Source organism: Nomia melanderi, chromosome 14 (assembly GCF_051020985.1).
Source record: "Nomia melanderi isolate GNS246 chromosome 14, iyNomMela1, whole genome shotgun sequence".
Taxonomy (NCBI): Eukaryota; Metazoa; Arthropoda; class Insecta; order Hymenoptera; family Halictidae; genus Nomia; species Nomia melanderi.
In genome coordinates this window covers 4913450-4934023 of record NC_135012.1, presented here as the reverse complement: position 1 = coordinate 4934023, position 20574 = coordinate 4913450, and the positions used below count along the sequence as shown (strand labels likewise).

General features: G+C 46.2%; 2 protein-coding genes across 7 annotated transcripts; both read left to right on the top strand.

Annotated features, from left to right (window-relative positions):
* The first annotated feature begins 465 nt into the window (after positions 1 to 465).
* LOC116427188 (uncharacterized) lies at positions 466 to 6753 on the top strand. Of its 2 annotated transcripts, XM_031977226.2 has the most exons (6): positions 466 to 1186; positions 1454 to 1506; positions 2299 to 2379; positions 2468 to 2688; positions 3293 to 3781; positions 3905 to 6753. In XM_031977226.2, exons 1-6 carry the CDS (start codon positions 1109 to 1111, stop codon positions 4300 to 4302), a joined length of 1320 nt encoding a protein of 439 aa, XP_031833086.1. In that variant the 5' UTR covers positions 466 to 1108; the 3' UTR covers positions 4303 to 6753. The 2 variants fall into 2 exon arrangements, with proteins under 2 accessions (XP_031833086.1, XP_031833085.1); XM_031977225.2 differs by having other exon boundaries at positions 3293 to 6753.
* A 233-nt stretch (positions 6754 to 6986) lies between these two features.
* Positions 6987 to 20454, top strand: Nep3 (M13 family metallopeptidase neprilysin 3). Of its 5 annotated transcripts, XM_031977125.2 has the most exons (14): positions 6987 to 7137; positions 7198 to 7734; positions 11804 to 11917; positions 13855 to 14011; positions 14083 to 14292; positions 14881 to 15161; positions 15250 to 15348; positions 16337 to 16507; positions 16582 to 16730; positions 16809 to 17031; positions 17093 to 17552; positions 17620 to 17766; positions 17836 to 17975; positions 18069 to 20454. In XM_031977125.2, the coding sequence occupies exons 2-14, from the start codon at positions 7723 to 7725 to the stop codon at positions 18243 to 18245; spliced, it is 2340 nt and encodes a 779-aa protein (XP_031832985.1). In that variant the 5' UTR covers positions 6987 to 7137; positions 7198 to 7722; the 3' UTR covers positions 18246 to 20454. The 5 variants fall into 5 exon arrangements, with proteins under 5 accessions (XP_031832985.1, XP_076229775.1, XP_076229777.1 ...); XM_076373660.1 differs by lacking the exons at positions 6987 to 7137; positions 7198 to 7734 and adding an exon at positions 8030 to 8250; XM_076373662.1 differs by lacking the exons at positions 6987 to 7137; positions 7198 to 7734 and adding an exon at positions 8319 to 8562.
* Positions 20455 to 20574: the final 120 nt, after the last annotated feature.

Genomic DNA, 20574 nt, shown 5'->3' with positions numbered 1-20574 from the left:
CTGATTATTATCGAATATATTTAGTAAAATAAATCACAAACGGAACATTTAAATATCCTTGATTCTTTTTTCAGAATTCGGTACATTACTGCATTTGGGGCTCGTGCAAACCGTGGGAGTATTGTTGCGGCGATAATGAATGTTGCGGGGAGACGGATCTTTATTCTTTACTTTTAACGTACTTACTTATCTCTTTATCGCAATGTAATTTCTGTGAATTTACGTCCGACATTAATAAGAAATTACGTTATTAACAGGGTTATCGTACTCGGAACACTGATTCTCGTGGCGCTTTGTTCCGTCTGTATCTATTGTGGCTCACGTCGCGGTTACGCTCCATTCTTCAAAAGATACTTCAAAATCAGTTACACGTTACTGTATTCGCAAAAAGGATGCAAAACAATAGACCAGAACCCAACGACAAAAGACTGCGTGGTACAAGTAGAAACAGCAAAGGTTTCCTTGTAACGAACACAGTTTTATCTATTTAACTAATTCCAAGCAATGGTAGAAGAACACGAGCTTTATTATGCTCCTTAAAACAATAATATCTAGATTAATAAGTACATTATAGATGTTTATATTCACACAGTTAACCACAGATCAATTTACAAACAATGAAACTAAACAGAAATTCCCATAACCATAATTCATTAACGTTTCCATGAAACGCCAAATAAAATAATCTCATGTACGCATAATCATCTACAGTTTACCAACGATACACTGAAATGTATTCCTCCTGCTTTCGAAGAAAAATATATTTTCGAATGACGTGAAAAATAGCCGGTCGTTTTGGTTATTTCGAGTGTTCTCTGTCTCTCGATAGAAATTAGAAATGAACATTAAGTAATCGCAGCGACGTATCGGAAATCTGAAGTTAACTTCAAGAGAGATGAGACAGCCCAGTGGTGCCAACCGCTGGTTTCTCTCTGTCTCTCTCTCGTTGGCTGCTCTGTGCTCTATGACGTCATTGAGAAGCTCCGAAATTGAAATCAATAAATGGTGTTCAATGTTGTGTGCACATGACAGTCGGAGCGAAATGGTGATTATGTCAAAACATTCTGTCGGAGCGTCTCGTTTTTCTTCGCCAGGAATGAAAGCGTGAATGTATCTAGAGAAGATGGCGCGGAACACGAAGAAAAAGCTGGCGATATTCGCCGGAACCTCGAAGTGCTTGATATACGTGAGTGATCCCTTTTAACTTGGTTCTCGACGTTGCTCGCCGCAGAGCAGCCGAGCGAACTGGTCGATTTTAATTTTGCGATAATTCGCACCTGTGCCGAAGGGAACATTTTCGAATAAGATCGGCGGGCTGCGGTTCGATCGATCTCGTTAGAAATGTATATCTCCTTAGAGGACGGTAATGCCAACGATGCTTTTCATTTTCATTTTTATCGATTAATTTTCGCCCCTGGTACGCCAACCAATTTAAAACAATAACTTCTTTTAGGCAGAAGCAAAATATTGTGCCTTTGAAAGGCCTGGACAAATAAAATACTATGAGTGAGTTTCCCCCCCTACACGTAATTATGTTTATTCTACTATAAGACGAGGATGCGGCCGCTGTAACACGGACTCGTAACGTCACGATCAGGATGACGATGAAAATCTTCTTTTGAACGAGTCGCGTCGTTCAAGAATGAAATTGCAAACATTCCTGGCGCTCGTTCGTTGGAAGGGACGGCCGAACGGTTTTTTTTTCAAAATTATTCAAGCCTCTGCACTCGGAAGTTCCTCGCTGGAAATGCTTCATATTTCTTCGCGAGACAAAGACGATATTCTCTGAAGCTGACTCGAAGGGAAATTAGAAGTATATCAAAGTGAAACATTAACATGTTGAGTGTCGCACGATTTTATAGAACAAAATGCGCGAAATAGGAAAAATATAATATTGAATCAGTTGATTGATTTGCAGTATTATTATTGCATGTCGATCTAGCTGAATGTCACCATATTAGATAGCATTGTTTATAATATAGAAATGTTTTCAGATAATCGTCGTTTAATTGAATGAACTGCAGTAACTCGGTTCGGGGTCACCGGTGACCCCCATGGCATGCAACGTGTCGAATATCAAATTTTATAGTTTTACTGCGTTAAACCAAGCGGTGGCTGAGAATCACTTCTCGAGTGCAAAGGGTTAAAAAAAAGAAAAGAAGTAACGAACGAGCATTTGGAATTTCAATTTTACAACGCGTCGTATATCGTTCTATCGGTGTATTCGTTAGCGAAAAGCAATTACGGTAACGTGAACGAGAGGCTAAGAGTAAACTATACACCGTGCAATCGTTTCAGGTGTTCTAGAACGGAATATTGTTGCGGTATTGGTTGTTGCGTGTCGCCGGGATTGCATTTTCATCATTTATGGTATTACTGGTACGTACACGCCGGCTGTCGGGAGCCTGTTATTTTTATCTTCCGATACAATTCGCCCGAGACTCACTTGCATAATCTTTATTTCCAGGATATTGGTTATAATCATATTCTTGGTGTGTTCCGGCGGTGGTTGGTGGTATCGATATTGGTTGCAAGGGAGGTATAGAGCGGCTGCGTCGGCTATTCCGAATAGAGCTTCGAATCCTCGGGCTCAGAATTCCTTCCGAGGGCCGCCATGTCAGGGACAGAGGGCTCGGATCACTTACAACTCGGCGAGGAACACCGTGTTGTTGCATCGGATGTGGAAAGGCTAGTGCACCAGCCAATTCTAACTCCTTGGCTACAGTAGATTCTAACGCGTACCGCACAGGGAACGATGGAATTTCGCGTTAGCGCGCACTTCTAAGAAAGTGTATTGAAACAATCGAAACACTGGATCGAGCTAAATCAAACTGATATGAAATAATAAGATTAACCGTTGAGTTTAGATTGTAAGATATAATCGTTGAATTAGAATTCACTTACGTTTAACACGTTTGCCACCAGCGTCACGTATTTGTAATCCTATATTTTATATAATGAAAATCAAATGAATCCTATAGATATTGTTATTAGAAATTATAAACTACGACGTTATATTTCGAAACAAAATAACCTGTTGCAGTATCTTTATTCTAGTATTTTGTTTAGAAGATTTATTGGATTGAACAAAATATAATTGATTGTCACTGAAATAAGCGCTGGTAGCGAACGTGTTAGTCCAAGTTACAATTATTGTCAATAACATTTTACCGACGTCTATAAGCGTCAACAGTAGCCAAAGGATTAATCGTCTGGACTAATCGAGTCGAGTAGACGAAACCGAATTGAATCTCGATGATGTAATGTTCATAACAATGGGTCTCGTGCGTAGGTCCGCAAAGGAATGGAGGGGTTCCAGCGTACAACGGTACTCCGACTACTTCGACGCATTACCAGAACATGAATGTCGTGCTGAATGACGTAAACTGCCCGTACTACCAACTATACGGTCCACCGCCGAGCTACGAAACTGTGATAGCCCAGACACGCGGTAAGATATCGAACCCGGCGTCGCCGGAATCTTCGGGGACCCGGGTGAACGTTCAAACGCCGAGTGTTCTACCAAACTCGAGCGTGCCACAATGTTTTTCGTACGCGTGCAACCCGTCGACGAGGCTGAACGGCAATTTGGAGCAGAACGCGCAATACCAGAGCGAGAACGCGAGTTCCCGGCAGCTCGACAACACCGAGCCGGTACCGTTGCCACGTTTCCCGCCGTATTTCTTCGCGGACGGGACGATCAGACAGAACGTGTGTGTTCCTTTCAATTACCAGGAGCAGTCGTTCGTTCCTGGGGACGGTTTCGCTCGTATGTACCGAGGTACCTCCACAAACTATGTTCCCTATTCGCTGGACAAGTCTTCGGACACTTCGGACCCGGAGAATCAGAGTTACGAAGTGCCGAGGATGGAGAGGTATATGATGGTGAATATCGATTGTACAGCGGGCAGCAGTAGAGAGCCGAACGTTTGGGAGCCGAACGACCGATCGATCTCCAAGGTGCACGGCCAGCCGGAGACAAGTCCGAGCGAGACGGCTGAGGACAGCGATCGGGAACAGCAACGACGGAACGCGACGGAGTCCACCACAGGATTCTCCTCGATACGCGAAATCGAGGATGTCCGCGGAAACGATTCAGAAAATCCATCCAACAATGTGATATTAGAGTCTTTCGTTTCCGACGGCGGCGGCGGCGAGTCCTCCTCGACGGAGAACGTCGGGGATGGACAGCGGCGTCGTCCTAGTCTCGCCAACGTCAGTACAAATTCTCATTTTGAAAGTAAACATAGATTAAACAGATCGAAATCGTTGGACTGGGCACCTGAGCGTGCCGCCGTTTGAACGGCATCTTATTCTTGTATACACGTTGCCGTACGATTTCCCGCGTATAATAATATATGCGTGTGTGTGTGTGCATGCATACGCGTACGCGTACTCGTCGAGCACGCCGGCAGGATTATCCGTGCTGACGAGTGTACGTACGTGTACGGATATAGTTATCGTTAACACGATCGTTAGGTCGACAACGTCGAACAACACGTTCCATCCCGCAATCGGTGTAAAGAAAACGAACGCAGTATTATTTTTTTAACGGGTCCTCCGATATGTCGGTGTATACTTGTCGCGTATTAAGAGAAACGTTTAATGTTGTACCTACTACAATGCTTGTTGAACCTGTCTATTTTTCGAACGAACCGCGGTCTCGCGCGGCACGTTCGCGGGGCACGCGAGCCATCCTCGACGCCGCGTTCACTTCCGGATCGCCGAACGGCTCTCGGGAATCCGACGCGCGCGCGCGCGCGCGCGAAAGGTAGCTCGATGCAATAATAACTATTCTGGTGAAATGTTTTACGGAGAAACCTATGGGAACACTCAGAGCATCGTTTTCATTTTCACGAACGTTCGAACCGTCGGTGACCGGCGGGACCGATCTAACCTGTCCGCCGGCGGTTGTCGACGGAGCACAATTTCGTTGGTGAACGCACGTGACACCGCTGGAAAAAAGAATAAACGATTCGCTCGAGGACGCGGTCTGAATTCGCGGTCGTTCGGTACTCTTAGTTAGTCTCCGAGGCGAACGCGTCGCATTCGGCCGACCCGCGCACTCAATTACGCGAACGGTGTCCCTGTTTTTATGAATGGGCTCAACTAACTCCGGTTACGCACAAAACCGTCGATTGACGCCATACTTCTCGTCGTCCTACATTTTAATATCGGCATGCCAATCGACTCGTTAGCGCACCCTTTTTCTAATCTTCGCACATCGTCGCACACATTTACGAATCACGAGTAACTTTTTAATATCGAACGTTCCGGTTAAGTAGGGACAAGTGTTTTATCGCAAATTTGACCGTCTGTCGCGTCGCGATTTTCTATACCGTGAAACCCCGTGAAACCCGTTTAAAACCGCCCGCCACGAAATCGCGGAGCGATCGGGATACCTCGGACCGTCCCGTGGTGAACGATCCCGATTCCTTTCACGGCTCGATCGAGCACCGTTCAACTAAAGTACACACACGTTCCCCGTGTTTCCACGTTCACGCAGTCTCAGATATTTCAGGATTAAGCCCGATCTCCTTCGTCGCCCGGCAAAGCCGTCGCTGTTCCATTTAACTTTAAGAAGACATATTGTGACTTACGAAAGAGCCTCTAGTTTGTTTACGGTACACAGCGTGCAAGCAGGGTGAGGGGAAGGTCTCGGACACCCGGCGAGAACGGGAACGAGAGGAGCGAACCGTGGCTAGGGAAAAAGGTGGAGTCCGATGGGAACGATCACGTTTCGATCGATTTACGATTATACCATTTACGATTATACCATTTACGATTATACCGTTTACGATTATACGATTATACGATTTACGAGCGACGACTGCCTGCGAACGCATATCCGTTTCTTTTCTCTCGAGTCTTCATCTTTTTCCAGATCGTACGCGTCGACGCGTTGACCGTCACGGTGGTCGCCGGCGAATCTTCCAAAATGATCGAAGACATACCCACACGAAGGAATTCACTTGACATACCCGATAACGCGAGTAATTAAATAATACCGTCACTCAAGGACCATCATGCTAAACCGTTGAGAACCAATTCCAATACCGTTTGCCATCGCTACGAGAGGACAAGTAGTAATGTTTATATACGAAACGGTGAAAATCCTCGGGGCGGTCAACGCGTTAAAAGGGGAGGGATCAAAGGGGAGACCAATCAATCGAAAACGGCCGTTCATTCTTCGAACGCGATCGGGACACGGGAATCATCGCCGAGTGGTCGCGTTTCCGATTATTTTCTATAGGTTCCCGACTGTAACTGCGGTCCAAAGCGAACAACATACGTGCCAATCAACGTGTCCGTATAGATAAACGAACGGTCGAGCGGCTCGCGACGCGGCCGAATCTCGCGTGAGCCGATAGCCGCTCGATCGCGCGCCCAGCCAACCCGTTAGCTTAACGAAAATGAAGGGAATAACGAAAGTACGCGTGCACGCGCGTACACGTACACGCGCAATTATTTTTTGTAACCGATCCCGAACAGGGACGGGTCGTTGATCACCGCTCTGTCCGTCTGAAAAAAAGGAATACGCAAACGCGCGTGTTATAGGTGAACGACATGCGACGCTCCGGATCCACGGATGTCTTCTATAGATTCAGGAATATCACTATATTTTGTGTGCGTGCGTAGTGTCTGCGTGTTACATATCTTTAACCAATAAAACTAGTCCGAACGATCCTCTGACCGTAACGTGCAATCATACTCGTATTACCATACTGTAAGATATATTGTACCTAACGAGTGGAGGAGTAGGGGGCAAGGGGGGTGGGGTGGGGGGCAAGTTGATGGATAATGAGGAGACGGAGGAGAAGGAATGTCTTTCTGAAATAAAGACGAAATATTTATTCACGTAACGTTCGTGGCATTGCTCTTTGCAACCACCCAGTTAGTCTCCTTCAAATCGGTAACATTATTTTCTTTCCATCACGATTACTTGCGATTCGATCCACTCTCTCCTCGATCTGTTTTCAGTTACCGAGTCCTGCCTCGATCGACTACGATCCCTCGCACAGCATCCCTTGAAACCACCAGTTCCTTCCGAGCGTCGTCTCCGTTATCGGTCGCTACCCGCGGAAGGAGAACCCCATGGAACCAGCCGTTCGCGGGCATCGATTAGAATCCTGACAAGTGAGTAGCCGGTAACCAGTCGTTGCAACCAGATTGGTCCTCGCGTTTCGATGATTGCAGATGCGATAGGAATTAGAGGAAGACGATCGCGAATCGTTATCGGAAGCTACGCCGATAAAACAGACGAGCGTGGACTGCGATGGTAAACGGTGCCCGGCGGAGCGTGGCGAAAGTCGAATGGTAAAGAGATGGCAGGTGCCATCCAGGGATCCGGCGGAAATCAATACGAGGAGGATTGGTAGAGGGGTTGGAGGTGCATCAAACCATCCCCATGAGAGAGAGACAGCCGCGCACCTGGCGGCACCGATACAGCGGCGGAGCTGCGACGAAAAACCGAGCTGGAAAATGTCATAGTCTCGGGGACGAGCGTGGTACCGTGTTTCCTCGGCTTTCTTCATCCTTCGGCCATCGCCCTTCCTTCTCCGTCGCCCCGTCGTTCCGCCGTTCCGTCGCCCTGTCACCCTATCTCGCCCTGTCGTCCCGGTGCTGCTCGTCCATCATCGGGTGATTCGACCCGGCTCTCGGTCTAGTGAATCGATAATTGAAGTGATTGTGCGACGATTCCGGGATCGGTGGCGGGCAAAGATGTCGGTGAAGGTGAGTTGGAATGGAAAACGGGGAACCGGAGCCGCCGACGATGGACAGACACCACCCTCTCGGCGCGTTGACTCGGTTTCGTTCGCTGCACAAGTGCAACGTCGTCCGAAGAGTGGGCGTATGGCGTTACGTAATGCCAATGTCGCAGGGGACCCGAAAATGCCCGCGCGATTTTCTGTAAATCGTACATCGCGTGGAACGTAATCGCAAGCGGACCGATCGATAGAGTGTTATCTAGGCTCTAGGAAGCGTCGCAATCGCGTCGGACGGTAGGGGATTCGTCCTCCGTGCCGACGCGATTCCAGGCCCGCCAGTATCGTCGCGAGAACGCAGCTTGCGTCGCGCTTTCGTGCTCGTTCGCTCGTCGACGAGATAATTGCACGTGGCTCGCGTCTTCTTCCTGTAGTCTAATCTTAGCGACGTTCGTCTCTGCGACCAATAGGCCCGGTGCAGACGGGCGAGCTTAGTTTCGCGGCTGCAGGCCGCGCGTTTCGCGTCCATCTAGACGAAATCGAGGTAACGCGCTCGTTTAACGCTCGAGCGAAGCCAATTCCCGGTTGCCGCGCCGTCTAGCTGCTGCCGTAACGACCGCTAGTTCTAGCTTCCCTGGATAATTGAATCTGTCACCGAAATACTCGACGCGGCCCGCTGATCTGTGCCGGGATTCGCGCGGTTGTTTCGCATATCACGGCGGTCGTGGTCGTTTCTGCTCCCAACGGACGTCGCCGCGGAATAGAACGGATCGAATAAGATCCGACGGGTTCGAGCGAAAAACATTTTAATTGTATTAACATCGGTACAAGTGTCCGTTTCCTGCCACAACGAAAGGCCAGTGACGAAACTGACAGCTCGATTGCATACGCGTGCGCGCGTGCTTAAGCGGCTCCTCCTCGTGCATGCTGCTTGCTTCCGACAAGAGCTTCGTCGCGTTTCCTTTGCGGTTTCTCATCTTCGTTGCGCAGTTTATGCGATCCGTTCAGCTGATCGACGCTGGTGTTCTCAAAAGAAACCTGTCTTCTTTGAACTTTCCTGTTTAACGTTCTCGTTCTCTTGCGTAGACTCGTGTAAATTATTCGTGTAGATCTATTGGGCTTCAATGTTGTCGCGACGATGTTTCCTTTGTCAGTTGCGCTGTCGATTTCCACGCGTCTCGGTTGTCGAGGCGGTGAGAATTGAACAAGGTTCGACGTTACGTTGTCGCAACACACGGAAGGGTTTCCGTATAAACGGTTGGGTTCTTGTCTCGATTGAAGAATGACACACGGCGGATTGTTGGTATAAAAGTAATACTGGTTCTCGTAGCGTCATGTTTTATGTAAACTTGGGTTTCTCTGGGATTGGTCACTTGCATTTTTGTGTGGAGGATAGTTGTGTTTCATCATTAGCCGAGGGTGTGTCTATTTGGTGTCTTAAAGTGGGATATTGTCAAAAGTCTAGGTTCGTTTCGTCATCGTCGTGATTTATAACTATTTGTTTGGTCTTTACGGTTACGGGGTTTTTACGGTGACAGTTTGTCGCTGCGTCACACGTGGCGTCTAAGTATCTTATGGTTTACGGTTCGGGACGAGTACGTCGAACGTAACATTCGAACAATTTTCAATTTCAACTAGTTCCCGGTATGCTAATTCCGCTTACTACTTCGAATCGTTCGTCGGTATCTTAACACGTTGACTGCCGCGAAAAACATAAGCGTTTTATGCATCACTTATCCTTTCTATAGCAAAGATACAAAGCGAGAATTATTACAAAGCGAAAATTTGTATTTGAAACCAATTATCTTCCAAGTGATAACTATTTTCTTGTAATTCGAAAGCTCCGGTCATCGGTGACCGCCGTGGCAGTCAAAGTGTTAATATATAATCTCGCGAAAAAGCACAATGCAAGGAAAGAAGAATTCAAAGCCTCGAAGAAAGTCTTGAAAACGCTTTGCTCGTCCGAAGGTGTCGAAAGATGTCCCAATAATGCGTTAATTCGGCCGAGGAGGTCAGCGAGGCCAGGCTGGGGGCGCACGCGCCACAATTTTTCGTTATTGCTTGTGACGCATTGTCCTCGCGTTCACCGCCCGTACAAGAAATATACATGGTGTTCCTAATTTATTTCGCGGAAATGATAAAACGCGTACAACTTACTAGTCCGTGTAAAAAGACGCCTGCAAACACGGGTCCAAAGGTCAATAGTTCCCGAGGTAAAAGTCGTTTTGTTTAAAAAAGAATGTATAGGGACCGAATGAAGAACACCGAATTATCTCGGAAAATATCAGTGATACGGACACATGTGTTGAACAAAAGTTACACAGCATGAAATGCTATGTATCACGGCGGGAGGTATTTTATCGTGACGCGAAACGTCACCAAACCTTACCAAAATATCAGCAACCGGAAGTTGTCGGTTCGTCGATAGGGATGGTACTCGACGGACAGTGCGATTGTCACGCGAGAAATTTCGTTTCTATTGTTTCGAAGTGTCTGAACGTGCGTTTCAAAAATATGAAATCGAAAGTGTAGGGTTCCATTTAACACGTTCGGCGCCCACCGCGATTCGGCCGAGTTTCTTGCGGGGCCCAAATCCGACTGTCGGCGCGGCAGAAAATAAACAGAGAGATAAGCGGGAATAGCAAGGACACAGGCCCGAGTAGGCCCGCGTCTTTTCATTATAAAAGATGCAGTGTTTAGTTCCGCAATGGGGAAAATGATAATCTTTTCGGCTAGAGGTCGGCGAGAGATCTCACTGCAGTTATTCCAAATCCTCCATTTAGTCAAGAAGCATACTTTTCCAGATGCACATCAGTGATCTTTTTATCCTAAAAATGTTCACTGGACGGCGTAAAAGTACAATTGAAAGTAAGGAAAGTAGTGATGGCGAAGTAGTGAGTTTTATAAGAGTTATAAATAAAGTTTCATCGAGTTCAGATTCGGATATGGAGGATGTATAATGTGTATATTTTTAATATTTCTATGTTGCGTATCCTGCATTTATATTTCAGTACTTATTCCATTAAGTTCCTTTTAAAAATCCAATTGAAAATCCTATTAACTTGAACAAGAAGAGCGTCACCCATATTTGGAGGTACACCTGTCACCCAGAGATACGGGTGACGCGGACACGAACGTGTTAAGAATTGTGATGTGACCCCTGCAGGACGTTTCAAGGTCACGCCATAGTAATATACTTCTTGCCGTGATATATAGTATTTCATACCCTGTAACATTTATTTGACACATCTGTTCCTATCACTGATAGTTTCCGAGATAATTCGGTGTCCTCGATACAGTCTATATATTATACTCTTTTTTAAACGAAAGCTGTTTTCATCTGGGGAATCATTGAGCTTCGGATCCGTGTTCACCGGTTTTCTTTTGTATACGTCCTATCAATTACGCGCAATCGTCACAATATTGTTCCCGCGATGAGAAAGCAACCGGCGTCCCTGGTATTCGGTTCTTCGTAACGCACAGTGGGTCGAAATCGTCAAACACTAGGTATCGGTAAATTTCAGTACTTTTACTCTGCATTAAAAGAATCACCATTCAAAACTATTCCAGCATAAATTAAGAGTACAGTATCGTCCTACAAAAATCTAGCAATTATTTTAAATCTGAAAAATGTCAAATGAAATTTACCAAATTATCGTAGGGCAGCCGAGCGTGTATGCGTTGTGTGTACGAATGCGCGAGTGCGGTATGCAACTGCAGCTGTGTGTTTTAGTTGTAGAAATCACGCGAAGGGCGCATGCTCTCTTCTCCCCGCAGAGCGAGAGCGGTCGTGCGGGAGTTATTCCGCTCGGAATTCTGGCAGTGGAAACGTCGAGCGCCGGAGCGCTCCAAGAACATTGTCATTAACATAATTCCCGTGCACGGGAAGCTATTTCGGTGATTGGTCCTCGGAAATATTTACCAGTTAGCAATTAGATCGTCTCGCGCGCTAGGCATTGTGTTTTGCGTCCTTGATTTTACGCCTCCAGTGAGTCTTTTCGTTTCGAGCGAATTCACGACTGTTCCGTTCATGTTTCGCGTACGAGAAATAAATCGACGCCGGTCAACAGTAATCGTTTCGTGGTTTTGCCTTGCAGATGATGATGTACAAACAGGCAGGGAACGAGGATGAGGACATCAACAGCATCGGGTCCGGCGTACTGAACAGCGAGGACATCAGCACCTCGGCGACATACATCAGATATCGTTCGGTACGTTTCGATTGTCTAATTCGGATCGATGGAAATGTGTAATTCGGTCAACTGGATCTCGGCTCGAGCGGTCTTCCGTGGACAAAAAGAAACGCGGCGACTTCCTGTCACTGATCTAAGATTTCTGTCACGGTCAGTCACGCTCACGGGATGACCATTTACACGGTTCTTCCCTGAGTACACTCGATCACGTTTCCCTTTAGTTCTCCTCTTTTCTTTTCAGTATTCAATTGTTTCTGGCCGATACACGATTCTTTCAGCTTTGATCATCATTCGCAAACATTCAATGATACGCAATATTCAACATTTTTATAGCTACATATTCGGGCAACTCTCCTCTATTTTTCATGATAAATTTTAACCGCCTATCATTTGTTAGTTTCCACGTAACACTTGTTTCTCGGCGAAACTCGACCGTTTTTACAAAATCCCATTTTTTTCGAGAACTGGACCAGCAATTCGGTTTCCGGATTCGTGTTCAAGGTAAGAAACTTTATAAGGACTATCCAGTGGCTATTACGAAAGAAAAATCATGTTCCACGGTGTATTTCTAGAGGATAAATACGTTGAACGCGTGTTTTAAGTATTCCGATTTTTGTTTTCAAGAAAAATATTCTCTTCTCGCTGTCGCGTCCCGATACTACATCGACGACGCGTGCACGTGGTCCAATCGATGCGTTTACGTTTATCATCTTCGATTAGAGCAACATCGCCCTTTTTTATCTTGCGCGTTTCTTTCCTTTTCTCTTTCAGCAGCAATTCACCCAGATACTCGGCGTGAAATCTTTCTCTAATATCATAAAAAATCTTCTGCCTGTATTCAAGCTTTTTATTTAACTTTGCGTGCTCTACCATGTTTACATCTGGCACAACAATCTCCCGAATTTGTTGGGGGAACATAGACGGTGTCAATGGTTTCAGATCGCGTCACATATCGTCGTTAAGCTTTCGTATGATAAACTCGCTTTCCCTGAAATTTTCCTTAAAATTGTCTTTAACACGTTCAGTGCCACGTGTACCACATGTGGACACATGGTCAAGAATAGCTGTGTACGTTACAAAGCACCGAAAACATCAAGAAACGATATCAAAATATATAAAATTAAAAGAAAACTTGAATATAACTTAATATTTTATTTAAAAACTCAATACAGTTCATAAGCAAAATATGACCGAAATTTCCGTGCACGGAACGTGTTAATATTCCTAAGTCTCTCCCACCATCCACCCCGCCAAGGTGCTAAAAGGGGGTTGAAGACCCATTTGATTCTATGCGCCGCGTTATATTTAAATATTCTTTCGCAGTCTAATTCTATAAGAGCGTTAGCGGCACTTGTAAAATTAGTACCATTGTCGCTATACACACACTTCGATGACCGCGTCTCGCGACAAATCTTCTAAAGCAATCTAGGAACCCTTCGGTCGACAATCACATAGCCAGTACTAAATGAACTGCTCGATAAACCGCGCATCTGACAATGCAGATCCACCCCTTCCCCTGACTCGTAGAATAATGGTCCTGTAAAATCTACACCGACTATCAGAAAAACAGCCGCGTCGCGAACTCGATTTGCACGTATTTTGCCTTTCGTCTCTGGCAAACAACGCATTCTCGAATTACCGACTTGATCATCTCGCGCGATGAAACAATCGAGAATTTTTCACGTAAGTTGCTCGTGACGACGAGAGCACCAGCGTGTTCCAACCTCTCGTGGTACAAACGGTACCACGACACCTTGAACGCGAGTTGATTAGATTTCTCAACGAGCTCGGCCGCGCAAAAGTCGTTTCCCCGTTTGCACGGGAACGGGGGAACAATTGGTATTATTGGACCGGAGTAGTAGCAATAGAATGATTCTAGCAATAAGACGAAGTTCAATGGTCGCGCGACGCTTTCTAACAGGCTTAAACGAGCGGGGTCCGTTTGTTTCGCGCAGGGTACGTGGCTGTGGAGGTCGAGGAGCGCGCTGGAGCGATACCTTTTCGTCATATGCTCGATCCTGCTGATGATGGTCGTGATGCTCTCAATAATGATCAGCAGTAAGAACAACTGGGACGAGGCGCAGATACTCCACGTAACATCTCACGGAGACGGTGTGTACTCGGCGTGATCATTTAGGAGGTGTGCGCGACTGTAGGCCATAAAAATAATTCCGTATTTTCAGATGGGACGCACTGCTTGACGGAGCACTGCGTCACCGTGGCCGCGTCCATCATAAACAGTATCGACCGCACGGTGGACCCGTGCGAGGACTTCTATGGGTACGCGTGCGGCGGCTGGATGAAGAAGAACCCGATACCGGATGGGAACAGCATCTGGGGAACGTTCGGTAAACTGGAGCAAGAGAATCAGCTGGTGGTCAAGAACGTTCTCGGTAACTGTCTCGCGGAAACGGTGCGACCTGCAAGGTGGTTAACACTTTCCACAGTGGTCCCATGGGTTCGAACTTGGAAAACATTTGGAAACAATTAGAATTCAGACAACCGGTGTCGAGTGAAAATGTTCGATAGCGTGAATAACTAGATAAGAGTGTAACGTAAGAATCGTGGTAACAAGTAATTCATAATTGTTCCTTTTTATCTTTGCCACGAAGGAATAAGTGATATGTACAAACGCTGACGTTTCTCGTGGCAGTGAACGTGTTAAATAAATTGTACACCGTGTATTGCTATTTACTGAAACAAATTACATTCATAGTATATACAGACAATACCATTGAACGGATATTTAGCGATATACAAATTATAGACTACTTGTTGCATGCGATCATTTACGACTTAGTTTTCCGAATATGAAAATTTCATCTCGTCGAAATGTCGACATTCGTCCGCAAAGGGTTAATGCATAATTATTATACATGTTCAGAAGGTATAAAAAGAAGCGCCTTCAGATCTAGAAAAAAAACGAAGGAACAACTAAATCCTTTAACGGCGAGTATCGACGTGTGTTTTCCTGCCGACAGAGAAACCGCTCACCGAGATCAAGTCGAAGGCGGAGAAGAAGGCCAAGTATTATTTTCTCTCGTGCATGGACGCGAATGAGACCATAGAGACGCTCGGCGCGAAGCCCATGCTCGAGCTGCTAGATGCCATCGGCGGCTGGAACATCTCCGGGAAGTTTAACGTCTCCGCGTGGTCCTTGCAAACCAGCATGCACGTTCTGCAGAACGTATACAACATGGACGGTCTGTTTACTTGGGCGGTAAACGAAGACGAACGGAATAGCACCAGGCACATTATACAGGTGAGCGCGCTCGGGAGTTCTAGAGATCTTTACGGACGCTTCCTGGTTCCGCGCGTTAACGGCTCGATCGTTTTGTGTTCTTTTCTAGATGGACCAAGGCGGCCTGACGTTGCCGACCGCTGACAATTATCTGAACGTTACCGAGCACGGCAACGTGTTGGCCGCCTATTTGGACTACATGACGAAGGTACTGCTGTGATAGATGATACCGTGAACGATCCTCGTCGCTACATTCCTGCGAACTGAAGTTTTCAACTCTCTGCGGACGGGACAGTTAGAAGCTTCCCGTCTAGACGAGCTGCTGCCGCGATAGTCGTTTGAAATTGCCAGTGCACATTTCTGTCTACGCCAGTGGCGACTCGTAACTAAAACTAGTGGGGATGCTGCTCCAGAAAATGATTAGCCTTTGTTTTAAAATGTTTGTATCTCTTTCGTAAACTGGAGGATGGCTACTGATATTAAGCTTAACCGTTTGAGTTCCACACGCGACTTTCGCGCACTTCAGATTTCATGTCGAAAAAACCCAGCGCATTTGAACGATACGGACAACTGACGGCGCACTCACAATCTGGCGAAACGCGCACAACTTTTCTGACGCATGTACGTCGCATCGCTACTTTTTCGTATATAAGTAATCCAAGTAATACATTTTGTATTTCGTTGTTACCTATTATAAATTAAATATTATATTATATATATATACATATTATATATATATATTATATATATTATATATATTATATATATATATTAATTATTAGTATTAACATAGATTAAGACCGTGTTTTTTTAAAAACCTGTGGTACTCAAACAGTTCAGAATTATATATTGTACGTAAAGAAAGAATGAACTAAACAAGGACTCATTGCATCAAATGTTATCGATAATATCAAGTGGAAATTGGGGGTGGTGCAGTTCCAGTGCCTTTACGCGTGCCGCTACTGGTCTACACGCTATTATCGCTCGCAGTAGTTCAGAATGTTAGATTCTGGACACATGTATGCAGCTTCTCCACATGAGAAATAAAATGTTCTATCAATTGTGTTTACCGGAGGCATTTATGAGTTCATCGGCTAGATCGACGCTTTATAAAGAATACATATATGCAGTGGTGGTCCGCAGAGGGTTAAAGAAATAATTAGAACAGAGTCACGACGGAAAATGCGTATTCGCAGATCGGCGTGTTGCTCGGCGGGGAGGAGGACTCGACTAGGAAACAAATGCAGGAAGTGATCAACTTTGAGACTCAGTTGGCGAAGATTACGATCCCACTGGAGGAACGCAGGGACGAGGAGAAGCTTTACAACCTGATGACGTTGAACCAGCTTCAAGAAAAAGCACCTTTCGTACGTAGAACGTTCTCCTCTTCGCACACGGGATCCACAGTGATCTGTAGGTATAATGGTCCGTGCAATCACAGTTGTCTTGGGTAACCTACTTCCAAAACGCCACGCGGTTGGTGAAGAAGAAGATCAACGGCACCGCGACGATAGTCAACTTCGCGCCGGAATATTTCGCCAAGCTGTCGAAGATCGTGTCGGAGTACACCAAAACCGACGAGAAGAAAATGTAAGCTGGACAGGGTTTCCGAATACTTCTCGACCTCTCTCGAATCGAGAATTCTCTAGCTTTCTTTTTCTTCCGCAGAGTACTAAACAACTATCTAGTCTGGCAGACGGTGAGGTCGTTAACCGGCTGCTTGTCGAAACCGTTCCGCGACGCTTACAAGGGTCTGAGGAAGGCCCTGATCGGCTCGGAAGGGCGAGAAGAGCAATGGCGTTATTGTGTCAGCGACACCAGCAACGCGATGGGCTTCGCGGTCGGAGTCATGTTCGTCCGAGAAGTTTTCCGCGGGAAGAGCAAGCCAATGGTTAGGTGAACTGTCTGTCGTCGACTGTCCCGATTCGTCCAGTAACGGAAAGTGATTGCAGGCGGAGGAGATGGTCGACCAAGTGCGCAAAGCTTTCACGAAGAACTTGAAGAACGTGGACTGGATGGACGCGGAGACTAGACGGTCCGCGGAGGAGAAGGCGAACGCGATCACGGACATGATCGGCTTCCCGAACTTCATTTTGAACCCTAACGAGCTCGACGACCGGTACAAAGATCTAACGGTGAAGCAGAACGAATACTTCCAGAACAACATCCGGGTGAACAAGTACAACTTACGGAAGAACTTAGAGAAGCTGGACCAGCCCGTGAACAAGACCACTTGGATCATGACTCCACCCGCGGTGAACGCTTACTACAGGCCTACCAAGAATCAAATGGTGTTCCCCGCCGGTATTCTGCAGAGTCCGTTCTACGATATGGAGAATCCCGAGAGTTTGAACTTCGGTGGGATAGGGGTGGTCATGGGACACGAACTGACGCACGCGTTCGACGATCAAGGTACGACGCTTGGCTGCCCCGTTCGGTTCCCATTTCTGCAGCGCGGTAATCGTTTCTCCTATTTCAGGGAGAGAGTACGATTTGAACGGGAACTTGAATCAATGGTGGAACAACGCGACGATAGATAGATTCAAAAATAGAACGGAATGTCTCGTGGAGCAGTATAACGGCTTCGAGATAGACGGCCGACACGTGAACGGACGGCAAACATTGGGTAATGCACTGTCACGCGATCTCACCTTCTTCGTCTGAACTTCTCTATACTAATCGAGTCGATCGATAGGAGAAAACATCGCGGACAACGGAGGCCTTAAAGCGGCGTACCACGCGTACGTCACCGCGCCTAAAACGTACAAGGATCAGTTGCCTCTGCCCGGTTTAAACTTGACGCACCGACAGCTGTTCTTCTTAAATTTTGCTCAGGTATCTACTCACTTCTTCAATGTATCCGTACGTTGAATCGTTCCCAGCTCAGACACCTGCGTTACTAACAACTGTTTCAAATCCCGCAAACAGGTTTGGTGTTCGGCTATAACGTCCGAGGCGATGGCTCTCCAAATCGAGAAAGACACCCACTGTCCACCGAAGTACAGAGTGATCGGGCCACTGTTGAATCTGCCGGAGTTCGCATCGGAATTCAACTGCGCGAAGGGGTCACGGATGAATCCGGTTCACAAGTGTGAGCTCTGGTAACGCGGCGTCCGATTTTTCTCAGTCCGATCTCCGGGATCCTAAAACAGTCGAGAATTCACAACAAATTGCGAGTCGACGACCGACAAATTCGTTTGTTCGGATCGCTGACGCTAGGTACTTATAAGCGAGCTGATCCAAGGATCTAAGACGGTTGGTTCGAAACGGTTCGAGGCCCGTTTCGAGCGAGTCCATTGGAGAGGCGTGCCCGACCACGATAACAGCGCTCGCCGCCGCGACAGAGCATTCCCATCGGACGCCGGTCAAGTACTTCCACTCGTCGAACCGCCGATTTAAAACTAGGAGGACCGAATCCGATTTCAACCAGTCGGAAACAGCGGTTTCGAACGTTTTCAACGAACGACAGGGGTGTACAGTTCTTGATGCCGATCCAGGTCCGCAATCTCGCCGATTCGGACGAAAGTCGAACACGTCCCGCCGTGCAGCGCTCGTGCACGCGTGTCCTCGGCGTCAGGACCGTCGTGTATCGATTCTCTTCTTACGTATAATTATTTGAGTCGCGCTCCGGACCGCAAAACCTTCTGGCCAGGTGTACGCGAGATGCTCGCTGTGGTTCATCGGGATCGGTCCAGCCAATTCTTCGCCGAACCGACCGACATTGCGCCGTGAACGAGCGAACCCACGGTTTTTACGAGCGACGAGTCGTTTTTCACTTTTATACTTGAAAGCAATTTTAAATATTCGATTGTCAGTCGATTCGAGTATACGTTTACGATACGAAAAGGCTAACTAAAATTCCCCGCGAACGCTTAACCGCGAGACAGTGTACCGTAACAGTGTACTATTTTTCCGTATAGGGCAACAAGATCGACCGCGGGACGGCGTAGCGCGTCCGCGCGAAAACTCTTCTCCGCGAGAAAACGGCCGCCGCTGTTCAGAGTGTACGGTCAACTTCGTTTTATTTTCGCTCGCGATCAGGGGAGATTGTGAACGGTCTCGATGAGCCACGTCGACCGGTAGCGGGGCGCCGTAATTTTCTGCAGGCAGGATCTAGTGTTAAGCTTAAGAAATTTAATTTTTTAAAGACGCTACGGGCTAGTTAGAGCAAAATTAGACGGTCAATCCTTAGGAAGCGCGGTGTCTCGCGCGCGCCGCGAATTTCGAGACGAAGTATTTTTCAATGTGCTTAACTGTGAATATCGAATATTGTTTTGTGTCCCACGGAGAGCTCGGTGGTCGAGCGAATCAAAAATCTTTCACTCTTTGTCCGCGCGGGCGGAGTGTCCACGCGGTTCGCGTCGTGGATCGCGCGGCTGCGACCCGCCCGGGCGTACGCTAAACTCTTGTTCTCTAATTTAAGGGATTATTTGTACAAAAAGGACGCTGCCGATAGCGGGTTCCCATCTATTAATCAAACTACTGTAAAAAAAAAGAAAAACGTACGGAAAGGACGACGAATGCGTCGCATCGAGAACCAATCAGCGAATCGGAGCGATTCCACAGGTCTTTCGAAACGAGTACACTGTAATCGATACGTCTGTTAACCATGTGCCATGAATCTTTATTTTTCATTGTTTCAGAATATCGTTAAGTATATACTAGTCTGTAGAAGAGGGAAGCCGGGTGTCGCGTCGCGGACATCGCATACTTTAAGGGGGAATTTCCTTTTTTCTTAGTAAAAGATATCGATACTTTAGGATTTTTTATAAACAAAAGTGTAACATTAATTATTTCGAAACTTTGTATGTGTGTTTGTTGTATTTTCATTACATTACATAAATTTTTTTAGTTCTGTTCACTTAAAAATACAGTTTGAATTGCCCGTGAACTAGGACGCTCCGCACAATTGCTTCATTAACGGTTGACACGATATCTGCCTTCCGGTTGATATGAAATCAAAAATTCCAATGAGATTTTATTTTATAAACATGTAATTATCGTTTGATCTACAATGAATTAAAAGAAAAATTATTTTTCGAGAAATGGTAACTGTTTAAACTTAGATGTTCGATTTTTCGCAGAAAATTACCCGAACTTTTGGTAATTAAAAAAAATATGTACAACCTATCGTCTTGCCTGTAGATCAAACGATAAAAGGATCATTTCTTAACGTACAGTTAAAATTTCAGGTTGATTGATCCAATACTTCTTTTTAAATCGTGTCAACCAGCTACGAAAAAGTGGTTCCGAGAAAAACTCGTTTAAAGTTTGTAGTACAGTTACCGAACAAATATCAAGTATTTACAACTAATCAGCTATTCCAGGTCCGTATATTATTCCTTCCTCTTGCTCATCGAATTGATTTTTTTCTAAATTTGCTATTCTAGCCTCTGTACAGGCCATTTTTGTTGTTCCAACGCTTCGTCCCACC

Coding starts and splice junctions, on each gene's coding strand:
- LOC116427188 (XM_031977225.2), top strand. CDS start 1,109: ATGTATCTAGAGAAGATGGCGCGGAACACGAAGAAAAAGCTGGCGATA. Junction 1,187..1,453: donor CCTCGAAGTGCTTGATATAC/GTGAGTGATCCC, acceptor AACTTCTTTTAG/GCAGAAGCAAAATATTGTGC. Junction 1,507..2,298: donor GGACAAATAAAATACTATGA/GTGAGTTTCCCC, acceptor CAATCGTTTCAG/GTGTTCTAGAACGGAATATT.
- Nep3 (XM_031977125.2), top strand. Junction 11,918..13,854: donor CATACATCAGATATCGTTCG/GTACGTTTCGAT, acceptor TGTTTCGCGCAG/GGTACGTGGCTGTGGAGGTC. Junction 15,349..16,336: donor ATTTGGACTACATGACGAAG/GTACTGCTGTGA, acceptor GCGTATTCGCAG/ATCGGCGTGTTGCTCGGCGG.